The sequence below is a fragment of the Pinus tabuliformis genome, chromosome 4_2 (genome assembly GCF_031772625.1).
Source record: "Pinus tabuliformis cultivar Carrire ecotype Pingquan chromosome 4_2, CPIR1, whole genome shotgun sequence".
Classification (NCBI taxonomy): Eukaryota; Viridiplantae; Streptophyta; class Pinopsida; order Pinales; family Pinaceae; genus Pinus; species Pinus tabuliformis.
The window spans coordinates 1120390289-1120417490 of NC_142304.1; the positions used below are offsets into that span (position 1 = coordinate 1120390289).

General features: G+C 37.2%; 1 protein-coding gene across 1 annotated transcript; it reads left to right on the top strand.

The window, feature by feature from the left end:
* The first annotated feature begins 1163 nt into the window (after window positions 1–1163).
* LOC149173597 (sucrose transport protein SUC9-like) lies at window positions 1164–22035 on the top strand. The gene is made up of 5 exons (XM_089424670.1): window positions 1164–2012; window positions 13064–13854; window positions 13999–14062; window positions 21590–21633; window positions 21729–22035. The coding sequence occupies exons 1-5, from the start codon at window positions 1547–1549 to the stop codon at window positions 21912–21914; spliced, it is 1551 nt and encodes a 516-aa protein (XP_089280796.1). The 5' UTR covers window positions 1164–1546; the 3' UTR covers window positions 21915–22035.
* Window positions 22036–27202: the final 5167 nt, after the last annotated feature.

Here is a 27202-nt window from a genome sequence, read left to right on the forward strand (position 1 = left end):
AATTATTAATAATTATCAAGTGGATGGTAGAGATGTAACCTCCATCAAATATTCTAGAATATTCGTAGTAGTTACACAAATAAAAGTTTGAGATTTATCTCCAAAATAGTTATGCCATTTATTCCCTTTTTAATTAAATTGATTAATTAAAGAATGTCATATGATGTGAGTTATGGTTTTTTAGGCATGTGGTATTGATAACACATGGGGTTGGCCTATGGAATTTTAACAAATGATTAATAATCTCCACTCTAAAGTGGGAGAGAATCTTGTTCAATATTTTTTTAAATGTATATATATGTTTAGCTTATATATTAATTATTTTATTATTTATTAATAATAATAATAATTTAAAATAAAGCTACATTTTAGTATTCTTTTTGACATTATGAGATGTATTTGTCATAAATATTAATATTAATAAGTATTTTAATACATTTGATTTGAATTGATGCTTATTAATATTTATTAATCATTTAACTTATATAGATACTATTGATAATTAAATTAAAATTATGAAACATATTCCAAAATAAATACTCTTATGAACATAAATATATTCAAATAAATAAAAAAATTTAGAATTTTATATTTAAAAAAAATAATTGAACCTTTTTATATATCCAAAATTAAATAAATTCATATAAAATTTTCTACAGCTATTCTAGAACATACATATATAATATTCATCCTTTATCCTTAATGATAAGTATTAAAAAAGATAACATTAAAGATAAATCATAATCATTATCTTATAATTTTAAATTCTCTTACTTTAAGGTTAAGATCTCCACTCCGCTTCCTTTGCTCTCGGTGCAAATAACATAACTTTGATATGATTAGTTCTTACAAAATTTTGTTCTGCATTTATTAAATTAAAATATCATCTCCACCCGGCATCCTATGTTATTGGTGCAAATAACAGAGCTTTGATGTCATTACTTCTTACAAATATTTGCTGTCCACTTCTTGAATTAAAATCCTTCTTAATAATAACGGTTTTCCTCTACTATAAAGAATAGTTATAAAAGCATCACCTTTCCTTTCACACAAGGAAAATTGATAATGTATCTCCTCATACTTTCAAGGGTGAGTTTGTTACGATTGTGACGTGTCATGTCTACGGTATTAGATGCAGCGGAGACACATGTAAGGAACCAAATGAAACCAGGTCTGAGAGGCCTATACGTTTCACTTGCCCAACGCTCGTCAGCTAAAGATTCATTACTCAATCTGAACTCATGCAAAAAAATCTGAGATCATGGTTCAAGATAGAGGTGGTTGCAATGAAATTATAAGCTTAGTTGCAATGAAATTATAAGCTTAGTTTGTATTTCTACATGGTGCAATGCCATTTTACAGTTTTGTGACACCAAACAATATCAGAATGGCGGGAACAGGCACATGAATGAATGATTCTATAATAAAAGGAGTTGGGTGTTTGCAGATTTCTTACTGTTTTGAACTATTGAATTATTGGGTTTATTTGAACTATTTTCATCATTATTAGTCAACTTTGAAGATTACCATTGTTACTGATTTCAATATGAATAGAGATCTTCGTACCGGTAGGAGACCGAAGAGTGAAGTACCTCTGAGAACTTTAGCAAGAATTACATCAGTGGCCGCAGGAGTGCAGTTTGGATGGGCTTTGCAGTTATCTCTTCTGACACCTTATGTGCAGGTCTTGGGGATTTCTCACACATGGGCTAGCTATATATGGCTATGTGGACCCATTTCTGGCATGTTTGTGCAGCCACTTGTGGGATATTATAGCGATAGATGTGAAAGTCCATGGGGCAGGAGAAGGCCTTTCATTTTTATAGGGGCAGTTCATGTGGTGGTGGCAGTTATGCTGATTGGGTTTTCAGCAGACATTGGATATTTGTTTGGGGATTCACTCACGTCCAGGCCAAGGGCTATTGTTATCTTTGTGTTGGGATTTTGGCTCCTTGATCTGGCCAACAATATGTTACAAGGGCCTTGCAGGGCCCTCCTTGCAGATTTGTCAGGTACATGCATATCATTATCTTCTATACCACCTTGTTATATTTTTTTAGAATATGTAACAATGCCAATATTCCATAGATGGTGGATTCTATGCTGTATGGAAATCAGAGAGTATTGTTTCATGGTGTTCCATTTTCACTGGATTCCTTTGGTTAGTGTACTTGTGGGGTGTGTTGATGGGATTATGCTATCCTACCGGGGTGTGTTTTGCCTCAAAAAGTTGACAATGCACTACAAGTACTCTTCTCGATCCTCAATTCCAAGACCAGGAATGTGGGATTGTATTTCACCTCGAAAAGTTGGAAATGCACTGAAAATATTAAACTGAACTCTCAACTTTCAACTCTAAGAGCAGAAAACATCTTACAACTCTCTGAGTGAAAACGCCATATTTGGGTTTGTTTGGCTATTTTTAGTGAAAATTGCCTAGTTTTGCCAATGGCTACCTGGTTGAGTGGTGAGATCGATGAAGTATTAAGCGGTCACCAGGGTTGCACTTCTTGCTGTGGTCTGTCCCATCCAAATGGCATGTCGAAAAAGGGGCAAGGAATGAGGTTGGGCGCAACCCATGCGGAATTTGGTGGAAGAGGCACCCCTCAGACTTGACTCCTAAGCCGAAGGAAAACTGCGTTATGCGGTGCAGTTCCAGACCTTGGTGTGCATTTGTCCAAACAACTTCTATAAAACGAAAAGAATAAAATCCTTGTCTGAGGCCAATGTTACCCCTTCCATGTGTATGCAAACTTATAGGAGTTGATGGATGCATTGCCACTGTTTGTAGTATGCACCAATTCTGTTCTGCTTTGGCACCACATAATTTATTTAATAGTTATTGTAGGCCAGAAATCATGAACCGGTTTACATTGTGTTGAAAACTAGTCCTTGATAGGTGCATTTGTTTGACAATAGTGTGTAGATCCTTATTAACTCAGGATCTATCAAGTGTTGAAAGGGATCAAATCCCTCGAAGTCACAAACCTTTTTGGTACAAGTTGAGTGTTCTTAATAGTTAAGAACATGTGTCACTTCCTCAAATATCATGGGTTCAAAACCATGAGGTAGGAGTCTGTATTTGGCTTGTTGAGATGAGGCTCAACGGGTAAGTGTCCCTCTTGATTGGGACACCATGTAACCATTTGATGGGATGTGCCTCCAGGATATGTTTGTAACATGTCCTTGCCAAGCCACAAGTTCCCACTAGTATTGGCTTGCAGTATTGACAAAATTTAATGGTTAAAGAAAAAAATTCAGTTAAAGTTTGTACCCAGAGGGATTTGATCCCATAGACCTTGCATTGGTTTATATATGTGTGTGTGAGAATCGATGATTTTTTATTGAACTTAAATGGATGTGAAAATACTTATTTTAAGGCTACAAATGGGATGAATGTTACAATATCTTTCATCCTAGACTGTAGAAGGTGCCTCTCCACATGGTCAAGGTTTGTACTATTAATCTTAGCTACCAAGATTTCCCTTTCTAAGTGCTTTGCATTCAAAGGACAAACCTTGATAGGGGTGCCTTTTATTTGATAAAATGTAGTCTTTGTAGCTTAGGCTAATTGCAACAAACTCATTTTGTAAGCTTATGCTACAAGATTAACTTTTTGGGAAAAAGTCAAGGTAATTGTTGATGGCTCCTTTGACCTTAGTTTACCCCTCAAGGTATATCTTTCTGTATATTCCAATACTACATACGATTACCAAAAACAACCTTCTTAGTCAGTCATTTTTATTGATTGCACTATAAGGAAGCAAAGGTGTGGAACACGCTCCCTAAATTAATGAATGAATGTTCTAGATTGGATCATTTAATTATTTGTCATCTATCTCGATGATTTCAAATTGGAAAAAGTTAGGAATTAGCTTGCCGGGTTATTTTAACAATGGGACCCAAAGATTTGGGGTTTGAAACTTTTTAGAGCCATTTTGAGGTATCGAATGACATTTTTTGGGGTCAAAACTTTCCTTCTTTAGCATAGGACCCTAAGATGTTGATATACGCTATAAAGACCTTTCTAACAGTGCAAATATCACATCAATTGGAGTTCGCATGCAAAAGTTATGCCTCTTGTAACTTGACCTATCGTGTTGACTGTGGAAATTTCTAAGTCCGACAAATCATAAATCCCTACTGCATTATCTGGTTTATTATCTCCTACTTGTTCTTTCAATTAACAAGTTATTTATTAATATAAATACCGAAATAAACACAAATGCATCCTTCACACATAAACAGATCAACAACTGAAATAATTGAGACAACACAAAGGACACCATTATTTTTCGACAATCGTCCCCGAAAAAACCTAATGCGAGAAAACTGGTGTAGTAGATATGAAGGTTTTATTATTATGCAGCTTTTTGAATACAACTAGGGTGCTAGAAATGGCTCACCCTTTAGAGATTTTCCTCGACAGAAGTACCTTGCTCCAGAGACAAATATTCTGGTTGATCAACAACTAGATGATGAGCCCCATAGTGACTTCGAAGGGATGGGCTTATCATCAGACCTCAGTACACGTTCCAGCATCGGATGCATGCCCTTATAATCCCCCTCAGGCAGTTCAAAGTTTGATCTCACAGACTCCGAGTGAAAATAGATCACCACATTGATAGGGCAGATAGGATCTGCCAGCTCTGTCACTTACAGGAGATAGAAACAGAGACACATTTCATCTTCGGATGCCCTGCGTACTACGAGATCCGAGGCCGTTTCCATTGTCTCTTCAGGTCCTCTTAGACCTTGTCCAACTTCCTTAGATATGTTGACCCGAGATGCCTAGAACTTTATCTCCAGGAGGCCTTCAGATTTCGTGCCCGTTTTCTTCAGTCTCCCACCAGATCGAACACTATGCAGAAGATCACGGACTTCTTTAGGGCGCTACCCTCAACATGGGGCACCAAAAGAACCTTAGACCGTTCCACAGACAATGAAAACAGATCAGTGCGGTCCCGGGGGGGCGACCCACCAGACTGCACTAGTGCTCCAGGATTAGTTCCTCCCCTGGAAGGCGCCTTAGAACTTGCAGGCGATGTCATCGACAACCCAGTATATCTACAAGACAATAGGCTTTGACAAGCTTCCCTCAGTTTTCTTCTCTCGACCTTGGATGTTAGGAGTAGGGGTTACACAGGAGATCCTTCCCCCCCTCTTCTTCTTCTTTTTCATCTCTGCTTCATCGCAACGGTCTGTTTCGAAGCCGAGAGCTCCTTGCTTCTTCATTTACATTTTAGATGTATTTCTTTCTTTTTAAAAGAAATGTTTAAAGGGGACCATTTGGTCCACCAACTTGCATGATGTAATCATTATAACCGACAGTCCCATTGAACTACTATGGTCATTTGTTGGACATTAATAAAATTATCTTATCTTATCTTATCATTGTAACCGACAGTCTTGTTGACCTATTATGGTCATTTGTTGGACATTAATAAAATTATCTTATCTTAGCTGGATAGCGAAATATGCTCCAAGCTTCCTTCCTGAACTGCATCACCCTCTACAACTTTGCTTCTGCTTCTTAGCTCTCAATCTTCCCCACGAAAACACCACATCACATCTCTTTCTGCTCAGCATCAACTTTGATAGCCTCTATGTCTGCCTGCGTCAACTCTGTGTTAGCTTCTAGGCCTCTTGCATCCTCAGCGCTAGCTCTCCAAGCCTTTGCGTCAGCTCTGGCTGGCTCTGCGTCAGTCCAAGCTGCCTTTGCGCTGTCTCTTTGACACTATCTCTGCCTCTTTGCTCTATATTCTTGGCCTTCTACCGAACCGCCCCTCTCTGCAACAGATCACTAACTCGATTTCTCTTCAAACCCTGCCCCATAAAATCGAATTCTTGATCAACTTGGTGTGTCTTCAACTGATCCTCAAGCCTCTTCTTATACTTTTCTTGTTGACGATTCAACGATCGAGATTAAGTCTCTAATCAACGACTAAGATTAGATTTGGCTTGATCCTCGTTATTAGAACTTTCTCACCCGTATTATATTAATACACATTAATATTTTAATTTTGCTAAGTTTAGACTTAGGAACCACATTAAAAATATTAATTATTTTAATATCTTTTCGTCCGAGTGGAATTTCTCTTCCATACGATTTCTGGGTCTTGGAGATCTCATGGGCCTTAGCCTCTCCACCAATTTTCATGGCTAGAGCACATCCGATGCTACCAAAAATCAACACTCCCTCTTAGTGAGGAATGTGCTCTAGTAATGCTTCACCATAGAAACATCATACTGATCCTCCACATTGGTACCTGTGCTGATGCTTGGCCTGCTGCCTCACATCCTCTGCACTGCTGCCTATAACACTGCCATTGCCACTGCTACATATGTACTGCAGCTCCCTCTCAACATGCGGCCCATACCACTGCCTATGCTAATTTTTGCACTGCAACTCAGTTATCGAGAAGTAAGTAACTGACTTCTCCCAACCATCGACATCCCAATCAGTCTGGTAGCCTCGTGATGTTGAAGCTGCCTCTACTGCTAACCCATGCTCCCTCTGCTGCCACTGCGCTGCTACAGAACTTTGCACTCTAGCCCTGCCTTACTGCTCCACCACACTTTGCTCCACCCGACACCTGTCATCATGCTACTATCATTAAGGGCTATCGTAGCCAGATTTGATCCAAGAGTTTCGGCACCTCAAGGATCCTGCCCCTAGCATGTAGTCCTCTTGACTACAACTCTATGTCACCCCACCTCTTCTTTAGAGGCGCATGAGCACTCATGCCACAATTGTCATCAGTCTCGACCTCTTTCTTTGCGTTAGCTGGAGCTGCCTTTGAATCAAAAGCTTCTCCCTTGCCTTTCTTCCTGGGACACTAGGATGCATAATGACCTAGCTCCCCACAATGGAGCACTTGACCTTGGAGATATCCATCTTCTTCCTTTTCCCTTGCTGTCTCGCAGATGCTAGAGCCACATCCTCCTCCTCCTCCTCTTTCTTGACTCGAACTCCCTTACCACTACTCCCCGCCTTAATCATCCTCCTGGTCTCTTCATGTCGAAGAGCTGCCCACATCTCCTCCCAACTGGGAAGAGTAGCCCTGCCCAAAATACTTTGGTTAAATGTCTCCCACTCCTCGGAGACTGTATTCCGGGCAGTCCCGGCCATAAACTTTGGATTTGGTGTAGACCCCACGGAAGTAAGCTGGTCGCGAATCTCCTGCAACTTGAGAAAGAATGGATCTATCTGCTCTCCCTTATGCATCTGATATGACCTCAGCTAATTCTCCAATAGCATCTTCCACTGCACGGAAGAGCCCTGGTATAAGGTGGTCAGGGTGTCCCACATCTCCTTTGCTATGTTCTTCTCAGCAATGTGTGGTATGACATGATCTTTGACCCGTCTAGGATCATGCAATTCGCACTCGCCATCACCTCCTCATACTTCTCATTCTCAGCTGGGTCAACTGGGATAGCCACTACTTTCAAGGCAAAGTCCTTGATACAACGTCGATCCAGGACTGCCAGGATCCTGGCCTTCCAGATGACAAAGTTGGAATCCCCATCCAACCTGTCTTGATCCCTCAGTCTGTTCACTGCCATTTTAGCTCCTCTTTTGGACTCCCTCTGAGTCTCGACTCCCCTCCTAGAAATCTCCCTTTGAGTCATGATTTCCCTCCTAGAAATCTTATGGCTAGCTGTCGAACCGCTTCTCTCCAATCCTCCTTGCAACTGCAACTCGGATCTGGATTCCTTGGTTAGAAATCCATCGAGGTAGTGATTCCCTCTACCTTGGTTCCGTCTCCTTAGACACTGTTATGTATTGATAGAAACAGTGTCCCACCAACTCTTCAAATCACAATCTGGCCACAGCTCCCCAAGCCATGACAACTAAAGAAACTGAGCCTTTCAGGCTCTACGCAATCTCGACAGAAGTTGAATCTGCTCCTCCAACCAAATGCGTCAATCCTACCTAGCTGAGCAGGATGATGTGGCTCTTTGTGAGCCCCTTTTGCCTCACTCTGCCTCTACACTGGCCCTTCCCTTGGCTTGTACTGTTGATGCAGGCTCTGTGTCACCTCTTCTCTTGCTGCTTTTGCTCTAGAACAATGTTATCTTTCAAGACAGTTGCTACTGCTGCAAATTTCAGATTTCTGTTGGTGTCTTCAGTCCTCTTGTGATCTGCAATCCCTTTGACACCATGTGGAAATTTCTAAGTCTGACATATCAGAAATCCCTACTGCATTATCTGGTTTATTATCTCCTACTTGTTCTTTCAATTAACAAGTTATTTATCAATATAAATATCGAAATAAACACGAATGCAACCTCCACACATATACAGATCAACAACTGAAATAACTGAGACAACACAAGGGACACCATTATTTTTGGACAATCGTCCCCGAAAAAACCCAATACGGGAAAACCGGTGCATCAGATATGAGGGTTTTATTATTACATAGTTTTCTGAATACAACTAGGGTGCCAGAAGTGGCTCACCCTTCAAAGATTTTGGTTTTCTGAATATAACTAGGGTGCCAGAAGTGGCTCACCCTTAAGAGATTTTAGTTTTTTGAATACAACTAGGGTGCCAGAAGTGGCTCACCCTTCAGAGATTTTCCTTGTCAGAAGTACCTTGCTCTGGAGATAAATATTCCGGCTGATCAACAACTGGATGATGAGCCCCACAGTGACTTCGACTGTTCCTTAGATGGACAGTGAAAGCTGCTCCAAGATTCCTTCTGGAACTGCGTCACCCTCTAGGGCCTACGTCACCATCTATGGCTCTGCGTCTGCTTCTCAACTCTCACTCCGCCCCACAAAAACACCACAACACAACTCTTTCTGCCTAGCATCATATCTACTAGCCTTTGCGTCTGCCTGCGTCAACTCTGCATCAGCTTCTCGGCTTCCTGCGTCCTCAGTGATGGCCCTCCAAGCCTCTGTGTCAGCTTTGGCTGTCTTTATGTCAGCCCAGGCTGCCTTTGCGCTATCTCTCTAACACTATCTCTACCTCTTTGCTATGTATTCTCGGCCTTCTGCCGAACTGCCCCTCGTTGCAACAAATCACTTACTCGATTTCTTAGCAAAGCTTGCCCCAAAAAATCGAATTCTTGATCAACTTGGTATGTCTCCAATTGATCCTTAAGCCTCCTCTTATACTTTTCATGTTGACGATTCAACAACCGAGGTTAAGTCTCTAATCAACGGCTAAGATTAGATCTGGCTTGATCCTCTTTATTTAAAACTTTCTCACCCATTTTCTATTAATACACATTAATATTTTAATTTTCCTAAATTTAGACTTAGGAACCCCATTAAAAATATTCGGGTGGAACTTCTCCAAACAATTTCTGGGTCTTGGAGATCTCATGTGCCTTAGTCTCTCCACCAATTTTCATGGCTAGAGCACATCCGATGCTACCAAAAATCAACATTGATCACCATGGTATGAGAGGATGCCACATCAACTTCCATTACTCATGCAAATGGGGCTAGCCACTTGTGTACTTCTCTAGAAGGTCCAAAACCATAACTATAGTGGAGGGTTGAGAGAGTCAATCTTACCCCTAGTTGGCTATCGGGACGCTAGGATTAGGGGTTCTATTCTGTGCTATTGTATTTTTTTTGTATCTGAGCAGAGCAACTAGGAATGGAAAGTTAGAGAGTAGAACAGGGGGTGGTTAAGATTTTGTAGCAGCCTTATAGGCTATAGGTCTAAGATAACTTCATAGAGAGTACCTTTTACTTTGTACTTATATATTTCCACACTAGAGAAAAGGGAGTAGAGTGGCCTCACCTTCTAGTTGGGTTTTCTCTTGTAAGGATTTCCCATGTCAAACTTGTGTTCATTGTGGATGGCATGTGTGTATTTCTTTTTGTTCTTTGTTTCTCACATTTCAACTATTTCATTCATTTAAGCAGAAAATTAGCTATTAAATGATTTGAGATCTAAAGGAAAATTAAACTACATTGTATAGATTTCAATTATTTTTGTTAGATCTATTGTGACGATCTGTTCTAGTGGAATACCCACAATAGTTTACAAATCAATGAGAGAAGAATGTCTAGAAATTCAAAACAAAACAGTTGGAAAAAAGTTGAAATAAACAACAAAGAATTAATAACACTATTTATTGGGGAAAATCCTTTTGAGAGAGGGAAAAAAAAGCACTCCTAAAGCACATTGAAAGTATTACTCAACAACTAGATGGTTACAATATAGAGCCTGTATGCTGTCAACAAGAGTGTGTAGCAGTAGCAATAGTAAGTTAAAACTAACACTTTGTATTCCTCCAATCATAACACTAGATAAATAGGCATAACAAAGCCACAAATCATTTATGGTTTTTCCAATTTACTTGTGAAAAACCACCAATGAGTGACCACCTATTGCTACCTACTGTTAATTTCTTGCTAGACATTAATTCCTTGCTGCTAGTCAACATTTTATCCCTACAATTGCTCTACCTTTATTCCTTGCCACTACTATGCATTTATTCCTTGCTACTTCTTAGCAATAATCACATACTCCACTACAAGGTTGCGGGGTGTATGACACACGTGTTCCAACTTTCTCCCACTTGACATATATGTTGCAAGAATACAAGGGATAATGCATCAAGCATTGGTTTCAGAAGGGAGAATTGGTTTCACCAATGCATCTATAACATTTTGCAAAGTCTCAACTTTCTCTAGTTTCATGTTTCCATCCTCTACCCTGTCCATTTTGAAATGTTTAACTTTTCCATGGTTGCAACATTTTTCCTTGGACATTGCAAGAGATGTAGGTTTCCCATGAGATTTGGTTCTTCCCTTTTCTCTCTTCTTGTGCCTTTTCTTTGATTTTACACAAATATCCAATGCCTCATTTGTGGATTCAGAAGCTTTCCACCTCACTTTGAGAGTAAAGCACCTGGGACCTCAGCAAGCACCAATGTCCTTCCGGTGCTTACAATGGCCATTACTAGGTTGTCCCATGAATTTGGCAAAGAACACGAAAGGTCATATAATAATCCTCCCCATCCATCTTCACTCCGACTGAGGTCAATTGGGTCACAATAGTATTAAAGGCATTTAGATGCTGTAGAATCACCATCCCTCATTCTCAAAGAAAACAACTTGTTTCACAGCAAAATTTTATTGACCAAAGATTTAGCCTGATCCAAACTCCCCAACTTCTTCCAGAGAGTTGTTGCTGTTATTTCTTCAGAAATGTTCAATGATTCGAAATCAGCCAAACAAATCCTGATAAGAGAGTTGTTGCAGTTATTTCGTCAGATATGTTCAATGATATCAAATCAGCCAAACAAATCCTGATAAGGCTTCTCACCTTTTCTCTGACATCCCCCATTCTTCATTTTTCATACCAATGGGTTAGTTTCAGATACTGCAACTCATAGATCTTGATTAAGATACTTCACCTTGAGATTCCACAGCTCACAGTTAGTGCCACTAAACTTCTTCATTTCTAATCTAGATATGCTCGTCATTTCTCTGCAATAAGATTTCCTTCTGTGCAAGCTCCCACTCAAACCAAGAGCAGATAAAAAAATCTTTGACCCTAACACCTTGGATCCAAGGTTGTCAAGCTCTGATACCAAATCAAAGGAATTAGAGATGTGAAATACACTTTCTACACTAATACATGAGAGAAGAACGTGAAAAAACTTAAAACAGAACAATTGCAAACAAATAAAATATACAACAAATCATTAACAACATGATTTCCTGGGGAAAACAGTTCTAGGAGGAAACCCACACTCTAAAGCACGTACAATGTATTATGCAACAACTAAATGGTTACAATACAGAGTCTCTGTGCTCTCAACAAGAGTGTCCAACAGTAGCAAAAGGATTCTAGAGAAATTTCGATAGCATAAAAATAATTAATTATTCTATTTTCTTCCAACTCTAGCACTAAATAAATAGGCATAAGAAAACACTAAACCATTTATGATTTTTTTCAATTTTACATTCTAGAAACCACTATCAAGTAGTAGGCCAACTGTCACTGCTTAGCATTAATTGTCTGCCACTAGTTTGCATTTATTCCCTGCCATTGCTTTCCATTTCTTCCCTGCTACAGCTCAGAAATCATTGCTTGCTCCAATACAGGACTGCAGGGTGTACAACAGTCCCAACATGTACTATCGAGTTCAGTTCTTTGTATCTTTGAGATATTTGCTAACCAAGATTCCGTTGGTTAAGTAAATTTTGTCCAATTAAGAACCCTTGGGTGATTGAATTTCTGTGTTTGAACCATGGAGGGCTTTTGAACATTATTATTAATTTCATTATCTCCTCTTTGAGAGTCTCGGATTATTGGAAAACATCATGACATCATGTTCCCAGTTTCTCTCCAAGGTGACCTTTATCACAAAATGTGTATGGGTATTTGTTGGAGAGTGCAATCCACACCTTGATATGGAGTGACAAGGGTGCATGATATGAAATAGAAATGTATCTCAGTGGTAGAGCAGTCTATTGGCTGGGGCTGGTCCTTATTTAGATTCCTAGCCTGTCCAAAATTTCAATATGGAATCAAAGCCAGGTGTTGAGTATACTTGGTGAATTGTCTTAGAGGTGGGTGTTGGTGTTGGCGATCCACACCTTGACATTTGCTGGGGCAAGTCCTGGTTCAATTGCTATCCTGTCTACTACCAACATGGTATCAGAGCCGGGTCTTTTTGGTCGAGGTCGATTGCCAGGTGGATAGGCGGTCTAAGCGAATGTGTGGGTTAACTTTTTAAGAGGGGCTTTGGAAGGTTACCCCTAGATGTCAAAGCCTGGTAAGGGTGCCCAGTATGAAATGGGTATATGTTGTTCAATGGTATAGCAGCCCGCTGGCTGGGAGCAGCTGCTGGGTACAATTGCTAGCCTTTCAAATTTTCAACAATATTTAGGTGACCTATATAGACTGCTATTCTTATAATCGATAATTCGTTACTATTTTTTTTTTATATTGATACAAGTGCTTTCTTTAAGATCGAGATTCCTATACTTCCTGTCATGTTATAATCACTACAAGTTAGTTGAAAGGTTAAATTCAAATTTGATAAGTTGTCTATTCCTAAGATTGTTTTACTTGTGGCAGGAAGAAATGAGAGGCGGACAAGAAGTGCCAATGCTTTTTACTCTTTGTTCATGGCAGTAGGCAATGTGCTAGGATTTGCAACTGGTTCTTTCAGCAAATGGTACAAAGTCCTTCCTTTCACAAAAACAGAGGCCTGTGATGTCAGCTGTTCCAATCTAAAGTCTGCATTTCTCATAGCAATAATCATATTGGCAATAACCACCTTCCTCAGTATAACTGCCACACCTGAGAAAAGATGGTCACAAGCTGAATCAGAACCAATTCTGAGAGCTAATGCCTCAGGAGAAAAGATTCATGTTGAAGATGATGATAATGAACAGGAAGATGAAGAAATACAAGAAGCATTTATCTGGGAGTTATTTAGTGCTTTCAGGGATCTACCTCGTCCCATGTGGTATTTACTTATAACAACTGCACTCACTTGGATTGCATGGTTTCCTTTTCTCCTCTTTGACACAGATTGGATGGGTCGTGAAGTTTATAGAGGAGAGCCTGGTGGTCCGGGGCCTTTCTTTTCTCTATATGAGCGAGGTGTTAGAGCAGGATCACTTGGCCTAATGTTGAATTCATTAACATTGGGGGCAACTTCTCTAATGATAGAGTACCTGTCCCGAAAGTTGGGCCCTAAGTTATTGTTGGCACTTGCAAACACAATCCTATGCCTTTCACTTGCATGTACTGTTCTGATCACCAAAGCAGCAGAAAGTCTTAGCAATGAACCCTCGTCTCCTCCTACGACTCTTAAAATCATGGCTTTGTTAGTTTTTACAGTCCTTGGAGCACCTCTTGCGGTATGTTTTGCTTTTTCGATTTCGAAAGTTATTTTCTTTACATGCCAATTTTCCATGCTAGTGTTATATCAGGACTAGGAAATCACGTGTTTCCTGTATAACATTGAATTTATGTTTATAATGATAACGAAAAACTTCATGCAGGTGACATATAGTGTTCCATTTGCTTTGACAGCAACTTTTACTTCTTCTGCTGGGGGAGGCCAAGGTAGACATTGTATCCTGGAATATTTCTCCATTCAAACTTTTTTGAAAAGCTTTTTAATAAGGATAATGAACAAGATTTTGAAGAATTACAGGCTGTGAAGTATTGTTCAATTATAATTCTATTCAAACAGGGAAAATTAAATTTTTTGATTATGCCAACAACAATATTTTGAAATACATTTTGATTAGGATCGAGGTATGTTTGAAAATCAATTTACATAGGAAAACAAAATTGAAAATCGTTAGCAAGAGCAGGCTGCAATGTTCAGTCTTCAAGTGTGGTTCTATTTAAAACTTGGATCTATATTCATCAAGTTGGATTTATATTTTGGTCAAGACTGAAATATGTACAAGATAACAGCCAAAGGTGTGGGCACACACCATATTGAATTTTGAAAACACAGGCTGATTACATAACATCATGGACACATTTTCGAAATGAGATTCTTTAGTCAGGGTTGACATAGGGTTGGATTTCTAACAGGATCGAAAACAAGATTGAATGCATTGAAGAAACCAAGCCAAGGTAGAAATGATACAGTAAAAGTTCCACAGAAACACACAAGATCATAAAACATTTAACGTGTTCTGATTCCAAATTCATTCTGGGTAGAAAAGGTCGAAGAAATTTAACTAAATGGAACAAATGAATTCGTTTAAAATTCTTTGTTTTTTATGTTCTCTTTTAAGGATATAACATGTAGGGATTTCTTTTTCCATCCAAATAGTGGATTCGTTGACGCTATTTAAATGACCCAGGATCACAATTTTCATTAAAGGTTTTCTTTTATTCCCGCCCAAAGGAAATATAACCTAAAAGACATTGTTCAGGCAAGTGACACCAGCACAACATAGGTGGGACTACTGCAAATCAATTCCAAACACCAAAACTCCAGAGGCCGGAGCTGGTGATGGGACTTGCTTTCATATTGCTTGTGTTACCCCAGGTCTGATATGCGCCTCAGGGTTGACAAGCTCGAGGTTGTGTATTTTGAGTTCCAATATTTGATGAACATCAGGCAAATGTGGATATTTGTGAAAAGATGTGCATCCTCAAGCATCACAACATCTGAGATGCAAAGATGGATCTATGCTATGGGAGAGGACCCGGTAACTGTGCACCCTAACTTCAGGGAATGCAGTGTTTACAGGAGTCACTTTTCACTTTCAAGTTTTTCCACATATACATGGCTTGCTTTGTTCTTTAGTTTCAGATTTTATCTGGAGTGGGACATGTTTAAAATACTGCCATGTCAGTAAATGAATTTCCAAGGTCTTCAAAATATTTCACTTTAAATCCCAGATTAATGGTTGAAAATTAATTACATTACTGGTTGATTAATCTCTCATGTAGGTAGATTTAACTTAAAATGGAATTTAAAATTTGAAAACATTTTTTTTTTTTCTTTTGTATGTAGAGGAATCAATAACTGGGCTGGGTTGGTTTTGTACTCGTGTGACATAGGGTTAGTTCCAACCACTACCACTATAACTTCTAGGTTCCTATTTATGCCAAGCATAGGCGAGTCAGAGGATTTGAACTCTGAACCGAGTCGCACACAATACTTCATTTTCATGGCCATCGTCATTTCAGTTGAGCTGCCCAGATGCTAGAATTTAAAATTTGAAAACATTAATTTATTTCAAAATTTAAAAAAAAGTTGTGGTAAACAGTTTAAAAAACATACAAATATTATTTTAATATTAATATTTTCGAGAATCACAAAAATGTCGCACATAAAATAATTTTTATGAACAGTTTATCAGAGCTAGTTTTCCAAGTAGTTTTATATTTATTCAAGATTGGGATCCATTAAGCCAACTTCCCTCACAGTCATCCCTTACAGTATTGGACCTAGTTGAAGTTTTGAGTCTTCTTTCCTAATGACAATATTCAATACTCTCAATGCAACGTCGAGATTCAAAGTACAGTTACATGAAAACGAAGATTGGATGGATTGCCCCAACCTTAATGAAGATTACCTGTTTCAATTTTCACTTATGTCATACTTTATATCTATTTTGATTTGAGCATGCCATTAGTATTTACTTAACCTCGCCATAATACCCATTTCAAAAGGTTGTCTCTAATTTGTTAGTTTGACAACGAATTAGTAACTTTAGGTAAATGTAAATAGACATTTGTATACCGAATAATTAGTTATGTAACGATAGTTGGTGATATAAAACTATCGAATGCCCATGAAATAAAGAAACAGAGAATCATTGTTAAATAAAATTCTATTCAATTCAGTTTTGTGTTTTCATTTTCACGTCTTGGTCATTTGTGGTTTCTTTGCTGTTTCTTTCCTGTTTTTCTCCCATTCTATCAACAATTGGTATCGGAGCTCGAGGGCCGAGCGATTGGGCGTAGGCATGAAGACCCTGTGTGAATGGGCGTGAAGGCGCTGAGAAGAAGCTGCGCTGAGAAGACCTGTGTGAGGGAAGCTTCAGAATTTGTGTGAAGAGCCAGAAGAGCGGCTGTGAAGTTGCTTCTTGCGTGGTCTGCTTCAGAACCTGTGTGTGGAGACCAGAACATTTCTTTTTCAGCCTGTCTGAGGTTTGCCAGAATCTGCCAGCCTGCGTGAGAGGGTAGATCTGAGGTTTGCCAGAATCTGCCAGCCTACGTGAGAGGGAAGATCTGAGTTGCTGCCTGCATGTGGAGACCAGAACGTATCCTTTTCAGCCTGCGTGAGAGGGTAGATCTGAGATTTGCCAGAATTTGTCTGCGTGTTGGTGTTGGCTGCCAAACCTCTGCTGCGTTGGAGCAAGTGGCTCTGAAGTCTGCGTGCCGCTGCCCAGGACCGCTGCCTTTGTTCTGCGTGTTGGCTGCCAGAATTTTTTCGGCAAATCTTCTGCAAATCGGGTATTTTTTAAAGAAATTTGTCTCAGAATTTTTTTTTCGGAAAGCAGTGAAAGTAAAGTTCTTTCAAAATAAAAAAAAAAAAGGAAACAAAGGATCTCAATTTTTTTTTTTTTGAAGAAAAACAAAGGCTGAAAGGAAACAAAGGATCTGAAATTAAAAAAAAACTGTTGAGTTGGGAATTTTTTTTTTTTTTTACAGTTTTTTTAGAAAGACAAACAAAATTATAAATAATTCCTAGAAAGACTGAAACCCTAGGAAGGAGGAAAAATGGCCAAGATGTCGAATGCAAAATTCGAGGTGGAGAAATTCACCGGAAAGAGCAATTTTGCTCTTTGGAAACTGAAGGTTAAGGATCTGCTTGTGCAACAAGGGTTGCACAAGGCATTGGATGGGGCAACTAAGAAACCTGCAACCATGACTACTTCAGACTGGAAGGACTTGGATGCCCGAGCTCTCAGTACCATCTGGTTATGCCTAGCGGATGAAGTTCTCTTCAACATTGTTGAAGGGACTACGGCGTCAGGATTGTGGGAAAAACTTGAAAACCTCTATATGACAAAATCATTAACCAACAGAATTTATCTGAAACGACAGTTATACAGTCTTAGAATGAAAGAAGGTTCAAGTGTCGCAAAACATTTGAATGTTTTTAATACACTAATTTGTCAATTAACATATATGGAAGTCAAAATATAGGAAGAAGATAAAGCCATAACCTTGCTGTGTTCTCTGCCTGAATCATGGGATCACTTCGTAACTTCAATCAGCTTCAGCTCTGCTGATTCTTTGAAGTTTGAATCAGTCGTGGGAGCTCTTCTGTCTGAAGAAGTACGAAGGAAATCCATCACTGAAACAGCTGCATCAGAAGCCATGGTCGCTAGGGGACGCTCAAAGGAAAGAGGAGAAAAACCAAGGGGGTCTTCTAGGTCGAAATCGAAGGGCAAGAAGTGTAAGGCAAAATGTTGGAACTGTGGTAAAGTTGGACACTTGAAGAAGGACTGTTGGAAACAGAAGGAGTCTGAAAACCGAAGAACGAAGCGAATCAGGTCGATTCAGGTATGATAGACGAAGTTTTATCTGCTGAAGAATTATGTATGATAGATGAAACTTCACCTGAATGTAATGTCTCTCAAGTTTTGATAGCTGGTTGTTAGACTCTGGTGCTTCGCATCACATGTGCCCACATAGAAATTGGTTTACCTCGTATGAAAATGTAAACGGTAGTTCTGTGTTTATGGGTAACAATGTGTCATGTCAGATTGTTGGGATGGGAGATATCAGGATTAAGATGCATGATAACATAGTTAGGACATTAACTAGTGTTAGACATGTACCTGATTTGAAGAAAAATTTAATCTCTTTGGGAGTGTTGGATTTAGATGGTTATAAGTTTACAGGTCAGAATGGCGTCTTGAAAGTCTTTAAAGGAGCCCTTATGGTTATGAAGGCAGAAAAGGTCGGAAATCTTTACAGGTTAAAAGGAAGTACTCAGGTCAGTGAAGCAGCGGTTGCGTCAGAAAAGGAAGAAGCAAGTACTCGTCTGTGGCATCAGCGATTGGGTCATATGAGCGAGAAAGGTCTTCATATACTGATGAAACGTAAATCTCTTCCCGGTCTGAAATCCTTGAATTTAGATTTCTGTAAACATTGTGTGTATGGAAAACAGTGTAAACAGAGATTTAAAGTTGGAAATCATAATAGTAAAGATGTTTTAGACTACATTCATTCTGATCTGTGGGGGCCTTCCCCTGTTATGTCATATGGAGGTGCATTGTATTTTTTAACGTTCATTGATGATTACTCCCGTAGAGTTTGGGTCTATATGCTAAAAAGCAAAGCTGATGTATTAAATGTCTTTAAACAATTTAAAGTAATGGTAGAGAAAAGAACAGGCAAATCTATTAAATGTCTAAGAACTGACAATGGTGGTGAGTTCACTTCTGTTGAATTGAACAATACTGTAAGGATGAGGGCATTGTTAGACACAAAATTGCTGTTTATACTCCTCAGCAAAATGGTGTTGTTGAGCGTATGAATCGGACTCTTATGGAAAGAGCCAGAAGCATGATTAGCAATGCTAACTTGCAAAAGGAGTTGTGGGCAGAAGCAGTATCTACTGCTTGTTATTTAGTTAACAGATCACCTTCAGTAGTAATTGATTGTAAAATTCTTGAAGAAGTTTGGATAGGTCAGTCTTGTGACTATTCACATTTGAGGATATTTGGCTGTGATGCTTATTCTCTTATTCCGAAAAATCAGTGTTCAAAATTAGATCCAAAGTCGAAATGTTATGTCTTTGTTGGATATGACTATGCAGTGAAAGGATATAGGTTGTGGGATCCTACATTGCGGAAGATAGTCATTAGTAGAGATGTAACATTTGATGAATCCTCCTTGTTAAAATCAAATGTTGAAAGAATTGAATAGGGACAAGTATCGTCGAGTCAACGAGTTCAGTTGGAGGCTAGACCTTTCGGTGACAGTCGAAAGGAAGGAGAGACTTCTGGAGAAAAAGGTGTTGAAGACACAAAGGAAGTCGTTGAAGCTTCTGAACCAGTGCAAGTTTCTGAACCAGTTCAGCAACCGGTCGCTCTGAGAAGGTCTACAAGGGAAAGGAAAACTCCCAAAAGGTATGAAGATTCTGCTTCATCTTTTGCTTTGATTACTGAAGATGGGGAACCTTCTTGTTATCAGGAAGCAGTAGATGATACAGATAGCGAGAAATGGAAAATGGCTATGGAAGAAGAAATGGACTCCTTAGCCAAGAACAATACTTGGGATCTTGTAGAGCTTCCTGAAGGGAGAAGTGTTGTTGGATGTAAATGGGTCTTCAAGCTGAAACAGAAGGTTGATGGTAGTATTGAAAGGTATAAGGTGCGACTGGTAGCAAAAGGGTATTCTCAGGTTGAAGGTATAGACTTTCATGAGATTTTTTCTCCAGTTAAAAAACTTGTTTCTATACGTACTGTGTTGGCACTAACTGCGTTGCTTAATCTTGAGTTAGAACAGTTAGATGTTAAAACAACTTTTCTACATGGTGATTTGAACGAAGAGATATATATGGAACAACCAGAAGGTTTTGTACGAGGTCGCAGCAGAAGATTAGTTTGCAAGCTCAGGAAATCATTGTATGGTCTGAGGCAGTCTCCCAGACAATGGTACAAGAAGTTTGATTCCTTCATGGTGAGCTAGAACTTTATAAGAAGTGAGTATGATCATTGTGTGTACTTCAAAAGTTTCAATGGCATATTCATTATCTTAGTTTTGTATGTTGACGATATGCTTATTGCAAGCAAAAGCATGGAAGAGATCAATAGGTTAAAGGCTCAACTCTCTAGGACGTTTGATATGAAGGATCTTGGAGCAACAAAACATATCTTGGGCATGGAGATACACAGAGACAGGAAAAATGGTAAGCTTTGGTTGTCACAGCAGAAGTATGTGGAGAAGGTACTTGAAAAGTTCTCTATGAATAATGTGAAACCTGTTAATGTTCCTTTAGCTTCCCATTTTAAGCTTTTTTCGGTTTTGAGTCCTAGAGCTGATGAAGAAAAGTAGTATATGTCTCATGTACCATATGCAAACGCTGTAGGCAACTTAATGTATGCGATGGCATCTACAAGACCTGACATTTCACATGCAGTTGGAGTTGTCAGCAGGTTCATGGCAAATCCAGGTAAAGAACATTGGCAAGCAGTGAAATGGGTGCTTCGATATCTAAGAGGCACAAGTGACCATTGCATCGTCTTTAATGGTAGTGAAGGATCAGTCTGCGGATATGTAGATGCTGACTATGCAGGTGATTTGGACAAAAGAAGATCTACTACAAGTTATGTCTTTACTCCTGCAAGTGGAGCAATTAGTTGGATGTCAAAGCTTCAAGAAACAGTTGCGTTGTCCACTACCGAAGCTGAATATATAGCTGCTTCAGATGCCAATAAAGAAGCAATCTGGTTAAAGGGTCTACTCGATGAGATTGGAAGGACGCAAGAGAAAGTGAATGCACTTTGTGACAGTCAAAGCGCTATTCACTTGGCTACAAACCCTGCCTATCACAGCAGAACCAAACACATTGATGTAAGGTATCATTTTCTGAGACATGTGATCGATGGCGGAAAAGTAGCTCTTAAAAAGGTCCATACACGAGAAAATTGTGCAGACATATTCACAAAGCCGGTTACAGTAGAGAAGCTGCGATGGTGTTTAGCTTCTCTTGGCTTGCAGGAAAGATGATGAATGGGAAAATTGTTGTCAAGGTGGAGTTTGTTAGTTTGACAACGAATTAGTAACTTTAGGTAAATGTAAATAGACAGTTGTATACCGAATAATTAGTTATGTAATGATAGTTGGTGATATAAAACTATCGAATGCCCATAAGAAACGGAGAATCATTGTTAAATAAAATTCCATTCAATTCAGTTTTGTGTTTTCAATTTCACGTCTTGGTCATTTGTGGTTTCTTTGCTGTTTCTTTTCCTGTTTTTTTCCCATTCTATCAACATGATTTGTAGAGCTTAAATAGATATTCTAAAACTTCTAATCAAATATGAATTTTGTCTGTTTTTTGGATCTTTGTATAAGTCTGTGTGTGTTTTGAATCTTTCCATTGTCATGCTAAAAGTCTAATCTTATATGAATTTGTATTTTTTTTTATTGGATTAGGCCTGTCAATGGGAGTGTTGAACCTTTCAATTGTCATTCCACAGGTAATTACTTACCCTGAATATTTTTTTGATGTTGAATCCCTTTATACTTTAATCCTACTAGCTATATGTATTGCTCATTGTGTTTGTTTATTCAGATTATTGTATCTGTGGGAAGTGGACCTTGGGATGCACTATTTGGAGGGGGCAATCTCCCTGCTTTTGTCCTAGGATCTTTCTCTGCATTAGCAGGTGGAATAGCAGCTCTACTATTGCTGCCCACACCACCTCCTGACTTCCCAGTTCCGCGAATACTGCGAACAAGAAGCTCTCCTGTTCCCTGATGATCACATTTTCTGTATATTTTTTCTTTATCATTAATTAAATTCAAGATAAAGCTCTCTGTGCTCTTACCGAATCTCAGAATTGAAAGGTTTCATTCTAACTTAGTTTCACCATGGTGTATATTGAAGATGAAAGAGAGTTGTCTTCATCAGCAGAAAGATGGAGTGCCATATTTTTGCAGGCAGTTTTGATGGAATCTCCAACTCTAGACAATGAAGTTGTGTACGTTTTTTCAAAATAAAATAAAATATTAGACAGCCCTTTGATTATAATTTTTTATGTGTCTGGAAGGATGGCAGGCTAAAGATTTCGGACCTTCATGTTTTGTTTGCTCTTGTTTTTGCACCTTCACGGCAACTATTGGATGGTTAATATGGCTTTTTAATTTTCCATTCTTTAGCTAGTGGCAGTCTGTTTTAGCGGTTCCCTGCTTTGCTCAAGGGATTCACATTCTACCGTTCTAATGTAACTTTGCTTGATTGAGCAGTCCAATATTATTTTTTATTTTTTTTCTCTATATGTTTGTACAGTCTTTAGCAACGCGCATTATTTTTATCGATGTTTGTAACATTAAGGTAATCAATCTAAATGTTTAAACACATTGTATTTGGGAACTTATATTGGGGTATTCAGCAATTCATATTTTTATAAATATTTATACGCATTAGAGTAATCAACAAAGTTTTGATTAATAATGAACTAATAGCAATAATGTATTACAATTGTAATGCTAAATAGTTAACTAATAGCAGTAATAATAATAATATTAAAATAATACTTATTGGTTTTTTTTGTCTGGATTTGAACTTTAAATCTCATGTTTTACATTATATTTATTTTCTATATTATTTTATAACAAGGCGATCACCAATTGAACTACACCATAGCAATAATGATTTACTAATGAAAGTTATATATATATATATATATATGTCTAATCCATGGGGTTTTGAATTTTGAATCTCATCCTTTCCATATTATTTTATAAAAAGGTGATCACCAATTGAACTACACACTACACCAGAGTAATAATATATTAATGCATGTTGAGATATACTTTTTTTTTGTTGGTCTTTGAATCTCATGCTTGACATATTATTTCATATTATTTAATAACAAGACGATCACTAATTGAACTACACCCCATAGGCTATTGAGATATACCCTTTAAATTTAAATTTAAAATTTTATTTATTCATTGTAAAGAATATATAAATATACAATATTCACTACTATGCTATCGGGTGTTTATCAATTGCCATGTTTTTTAATTGTAAAATTTTTTAATTATAAATAGTTGTATGCATTGTTTTGGGATATATTACATTTTCCACTATTATTATTATTTTCGATAAATATGAAAGGAAAAGTTAATACAAATGGAAAATTGTGGGATATATTACATTTTCCACTAGCAACACAAATATAAAAATAATTTATGTACCCGCACAAATATAAAAATAAAAAGAAAAGTTAGTATTCGTATTAATAAATTTAAATATTGTCCTTGGAAAGGTTAGTACTTGTATTTAATACTCGTATTAATAAATTCAGATTTTGGTCTATATGAAGGGCTATGGTTTTGGGGAAGAGCGGGGCTTTTTACTACTACATGGTTCCCTAAATTTGATGCAACAACCATGGTAGTCACAACACTACTGGTTTGGGTGCAACTTGCAAAATTTCCTCTACATTTTTGGCACCCTCAAGTCCTTGAAGGTATTGGAAATACTTTGGGTAGGTTCAAAAAGAGAGATATGGAAAAACAAAGAAAGGTATTTTTACCTTTTGCTAGAATTTGTGTGGAGATAGACTTTAACAAAGGTTTATTGGATCACATCATACTTAAATAGAACAACCTTCAATGGTCACAATTTCTTGACTATGAGAATACACATTTAGATGACATTCTTGCTTCCAAACATGTCACCTTATCAAAATGAAATCTTTGCCAACGGGGTGATAGTTTGCAGACCCAAATCTTTCCAAAAATGAAAAAAAAGACACAATGAAGAATGCAACAAAAGAAAATGGGGGCACACAGATTAAAGATGAAACAAGCACAACTCTTTTAGAATGGGTTAGTTTTTGCACCATTACAACACTCAAATTGTCAAACAAAACTAGATCACAATGAGGATGACACTGTGGACAAGAAGCGTGTTCATGTATCTGAAAGCTTTGATTCAAAAAAAGGGCATCCAACAATGGATTATGATCACAGGATGGCCCTTGGACTAGTGGACCTCAAAGGTGGGGATAGGTAACAAGTACAAAAAAGAAAGGAAAGAAGGAGAAGATAGATATCCACATTTCTTGATCTTCTCCTTTGTTTTGTATTTATTTTTTTATTTGTATTTTTTGTTACACTTCATTAGGAATTTAGGTCACACATTCTAAATACTTTTCTTAAGAAATTATTTGTTATGTAAATCATGTGCCTCTTTTTTAGCCACTCATGGATCTAGGCACAACCAGGTAAATGCACACTTTATGTATGTATATGTAAAATATATTTTCTTTTAAACATGAATGGAAATATGGATTTCTTTTTGCAAGAAAAAATATACTAATACTAATAAATGTTGTATACATTGAAATATACACTTACACTTTATGTATTTATATATGAAATTATACAAACACGAGATAAATATAAAAAAGAAAGCCAATTGTCCATTTAAGTACAAGCACAAGATAAAGATAAACATAAAAAGGAAAGTCAAGTGAGTATGCATAATCAACTTGTAAGTAAACAGTTATTATTATCATGATGGTTACTTATTGATTTCCATGTCTTTTTTGAATGTAAATAGTTGTATACATTGTTTTGGGATGTATTAGGATGATTCACTATTATTATTATTGTTATATATATATATATATATATATATATATATATATATATGAAGTGGAAAGTCAGGTAAATATGAATAATGAATATGCATAATCAACATGCATTTAAATAAGTATTAGGTTGAATGCGAATGGTTGTACACATTGGTTTGGAATATATTACATTTTCTTTATTATTATTAATATGTTATTGGTTTGGAATATATTATATTTTCTTTATTATTATTATTATTGTGTTTGCTTATATATTACTATTTTTCAATATATGTTTAAGTAAACATTTAAGTACAAGCACAAGATAAACATAAACATAAAAAGGAAAGTCAAGTGAGTATGCATAATCAACTTGTAAGTAAACAATTATTATTAACATATCCAATATTCATTATTATCGTGATGGGTACTTACTGATTTCCATGTCTTTTTTGAATGTAAATATTGAATGTAAATAGTCGTAGACATTGTTTTGGGATATATTAGGATCGTTCACTATATATATATATATATACACACACACACACGAAGTGGAAAGTCAGGTAAATATGCATAATCAACATGCATTTAAATAAGTATTAGGTTGAATGTGAATAGTTGTACACATTGGTTTGGAATATATTACATTTTCTTTATTATTATTATTGTTGTTGTTGTTGTGTTTGCTCATATATTACTATTTTTCGATATATGTATAAGTAAGTATTTATAATTAATTTGAAAGTAAACAATTATTATGTTGGTTAATTGTGATTATTAGACTTGGTTTTTTTTCAATATATGTTCTTTTAATGAGTTAGTAATCTTATTTAAAATATAGTTCTTTTAGTTATTATTAGATAACACTGGGTCTTGTTTGCTATTAGCATACACACACACACACGAGTAATATACCATACTCTTCTATGGTATTACAATAAATATTTTCTATTGAATAATATACTCTTATATGGTATCCTAGTAGATATTATCTACCTCGTTGATTTGATTTTCTTAGGAACTTAATTTTTTCAGTATTTGAATGAGAAAAAATTTCCAGTGTTCGAATGAGAACTATTTCCTTTCTCATTACATATTTTGTATTTTGACAATGGATCTAATCATATACTGTCAGTGATCACAATTTGGGTGAGAGGGACTAATGCTATTGGGGGCTATGCTCAACCATTATGCAATTCCAATTAGTCTGGATCTAACTAGTGTAGACTATAGTAAGATTAATATCGTAATGGGATTGAAGGGAGGAGGAGCGGTCGAGTCTGGTAATGGATGTGGGTTTTTCTCGCCCACCCATTCTTATATGATGTTCTTAGATCCAATTATCTAGGCAACAAAGGTAAAAACTTGTTATTCCAATTGAATATGTCTCCAATGAATCATCTCAAAGATGTAAAGCAATTTTGATTGTCATTTTCTATTTGCATGTGAATTCCCAAACTTAGAAAAAATACTTTGGTGGGCCTTTGCAAATTGTGTCGCCTGGTTTGGTCTATTTTGTTTTGTTTTAGGGAATCTTTTGTTGATGTTTCTCAAGCTTGTGAACATAAGCTTGAATGGTTATTTGCTTGAAGTGGGTGTAGAGCAAGAAAATATTTTTAGGGATATACTATAGATAATTGTGTATGAAGAGTGGGAAACCAGTTTGATACAAATGGGGCATACATCTTGGTTTCTTATGTCCTCCTTGACATTTAGTTTAAAGGGTGTCTTTTCTTGTGAGTTAATTGTTGGTTATTACTTTTGAGTTTATTTTCTAATTTATTGTGTTGTTAACATTTTTTTTCAATGGGTAACAGATTGAAGGAACTTTGTGAGAAAAAGGTACCTATTCAATTTTGTAACGAGGTCCTTAACTTGTAGTTAGTTGTTGATTTTTTGCATACAAAGAATGAAGAACCAAAAGATCGGTTGCATACTAAGGCTACATTGTTCCATATTACTGTGGTTAAGAAAATTAGGAAGGTTGATAATGCGAGACAACCATGGGAACATTTTTTTAGAATCTTGTAGATGAATTTGAGATCAAGATTGACCTTCTTGATGATTTGGAGGAGGAACTTAAGGCTCTCTCTCATTCATAAAATTGTTGTCTTGAAGAAGAAAATTTGTAGGTTGGAGGAGAAATTTCCAAGTGAGATAATGAGGTTGTATATTTACATACCTAAGTGGAAGTGATTTGTGAAGAAGTTGCTCCTTTTCCAGTAGAGTGATAGATTGTTTGAAAGATATCATGCCTTTAAGAAGATTACAATCCCTTGTTACCGTAAGTAACTAAGAAAAATGAGATAATTTAGGGCTTCCAGGAGTGCAAAAAATATCTTGTGTTGGAAGTCAATTACCAACATAATGTTAAGAAAAAAATTGTTGTTGAGTTGTCAAGGTCACTTGTTTTTTCTTCTACCTATGATGATATTGGTTGTAGCTCTAATGTTATTAA

What these genes read in the sequence shown, in the direction of transcription:
- LOC149173597 (XM_089424670.1), top strand. Translation starts at nt 1,547, where the DNA reads ATGAATAGAGATCTTCGTACCGGTAGGAGACCGAAGAGTGAAGTACCT. An exon ending in TTCTGCTGGGGGAGGCCAAG is followed by an intron (nt 14,063 to 21,589) that starts GTAGACATTGTA and finishes TTATTGGATTAG; the next exon opens with GCCTGTCAATGGGAGTGTTG. An exon ending in TTTCAATTGTCATTCCACAG is followed by an intron (nt 21,634 to 21,728) that starts GTAATTACTTAC and finishes TTGTTTATTCAG; the next exon opens with ATTATTGTATCTGTGGGAAG.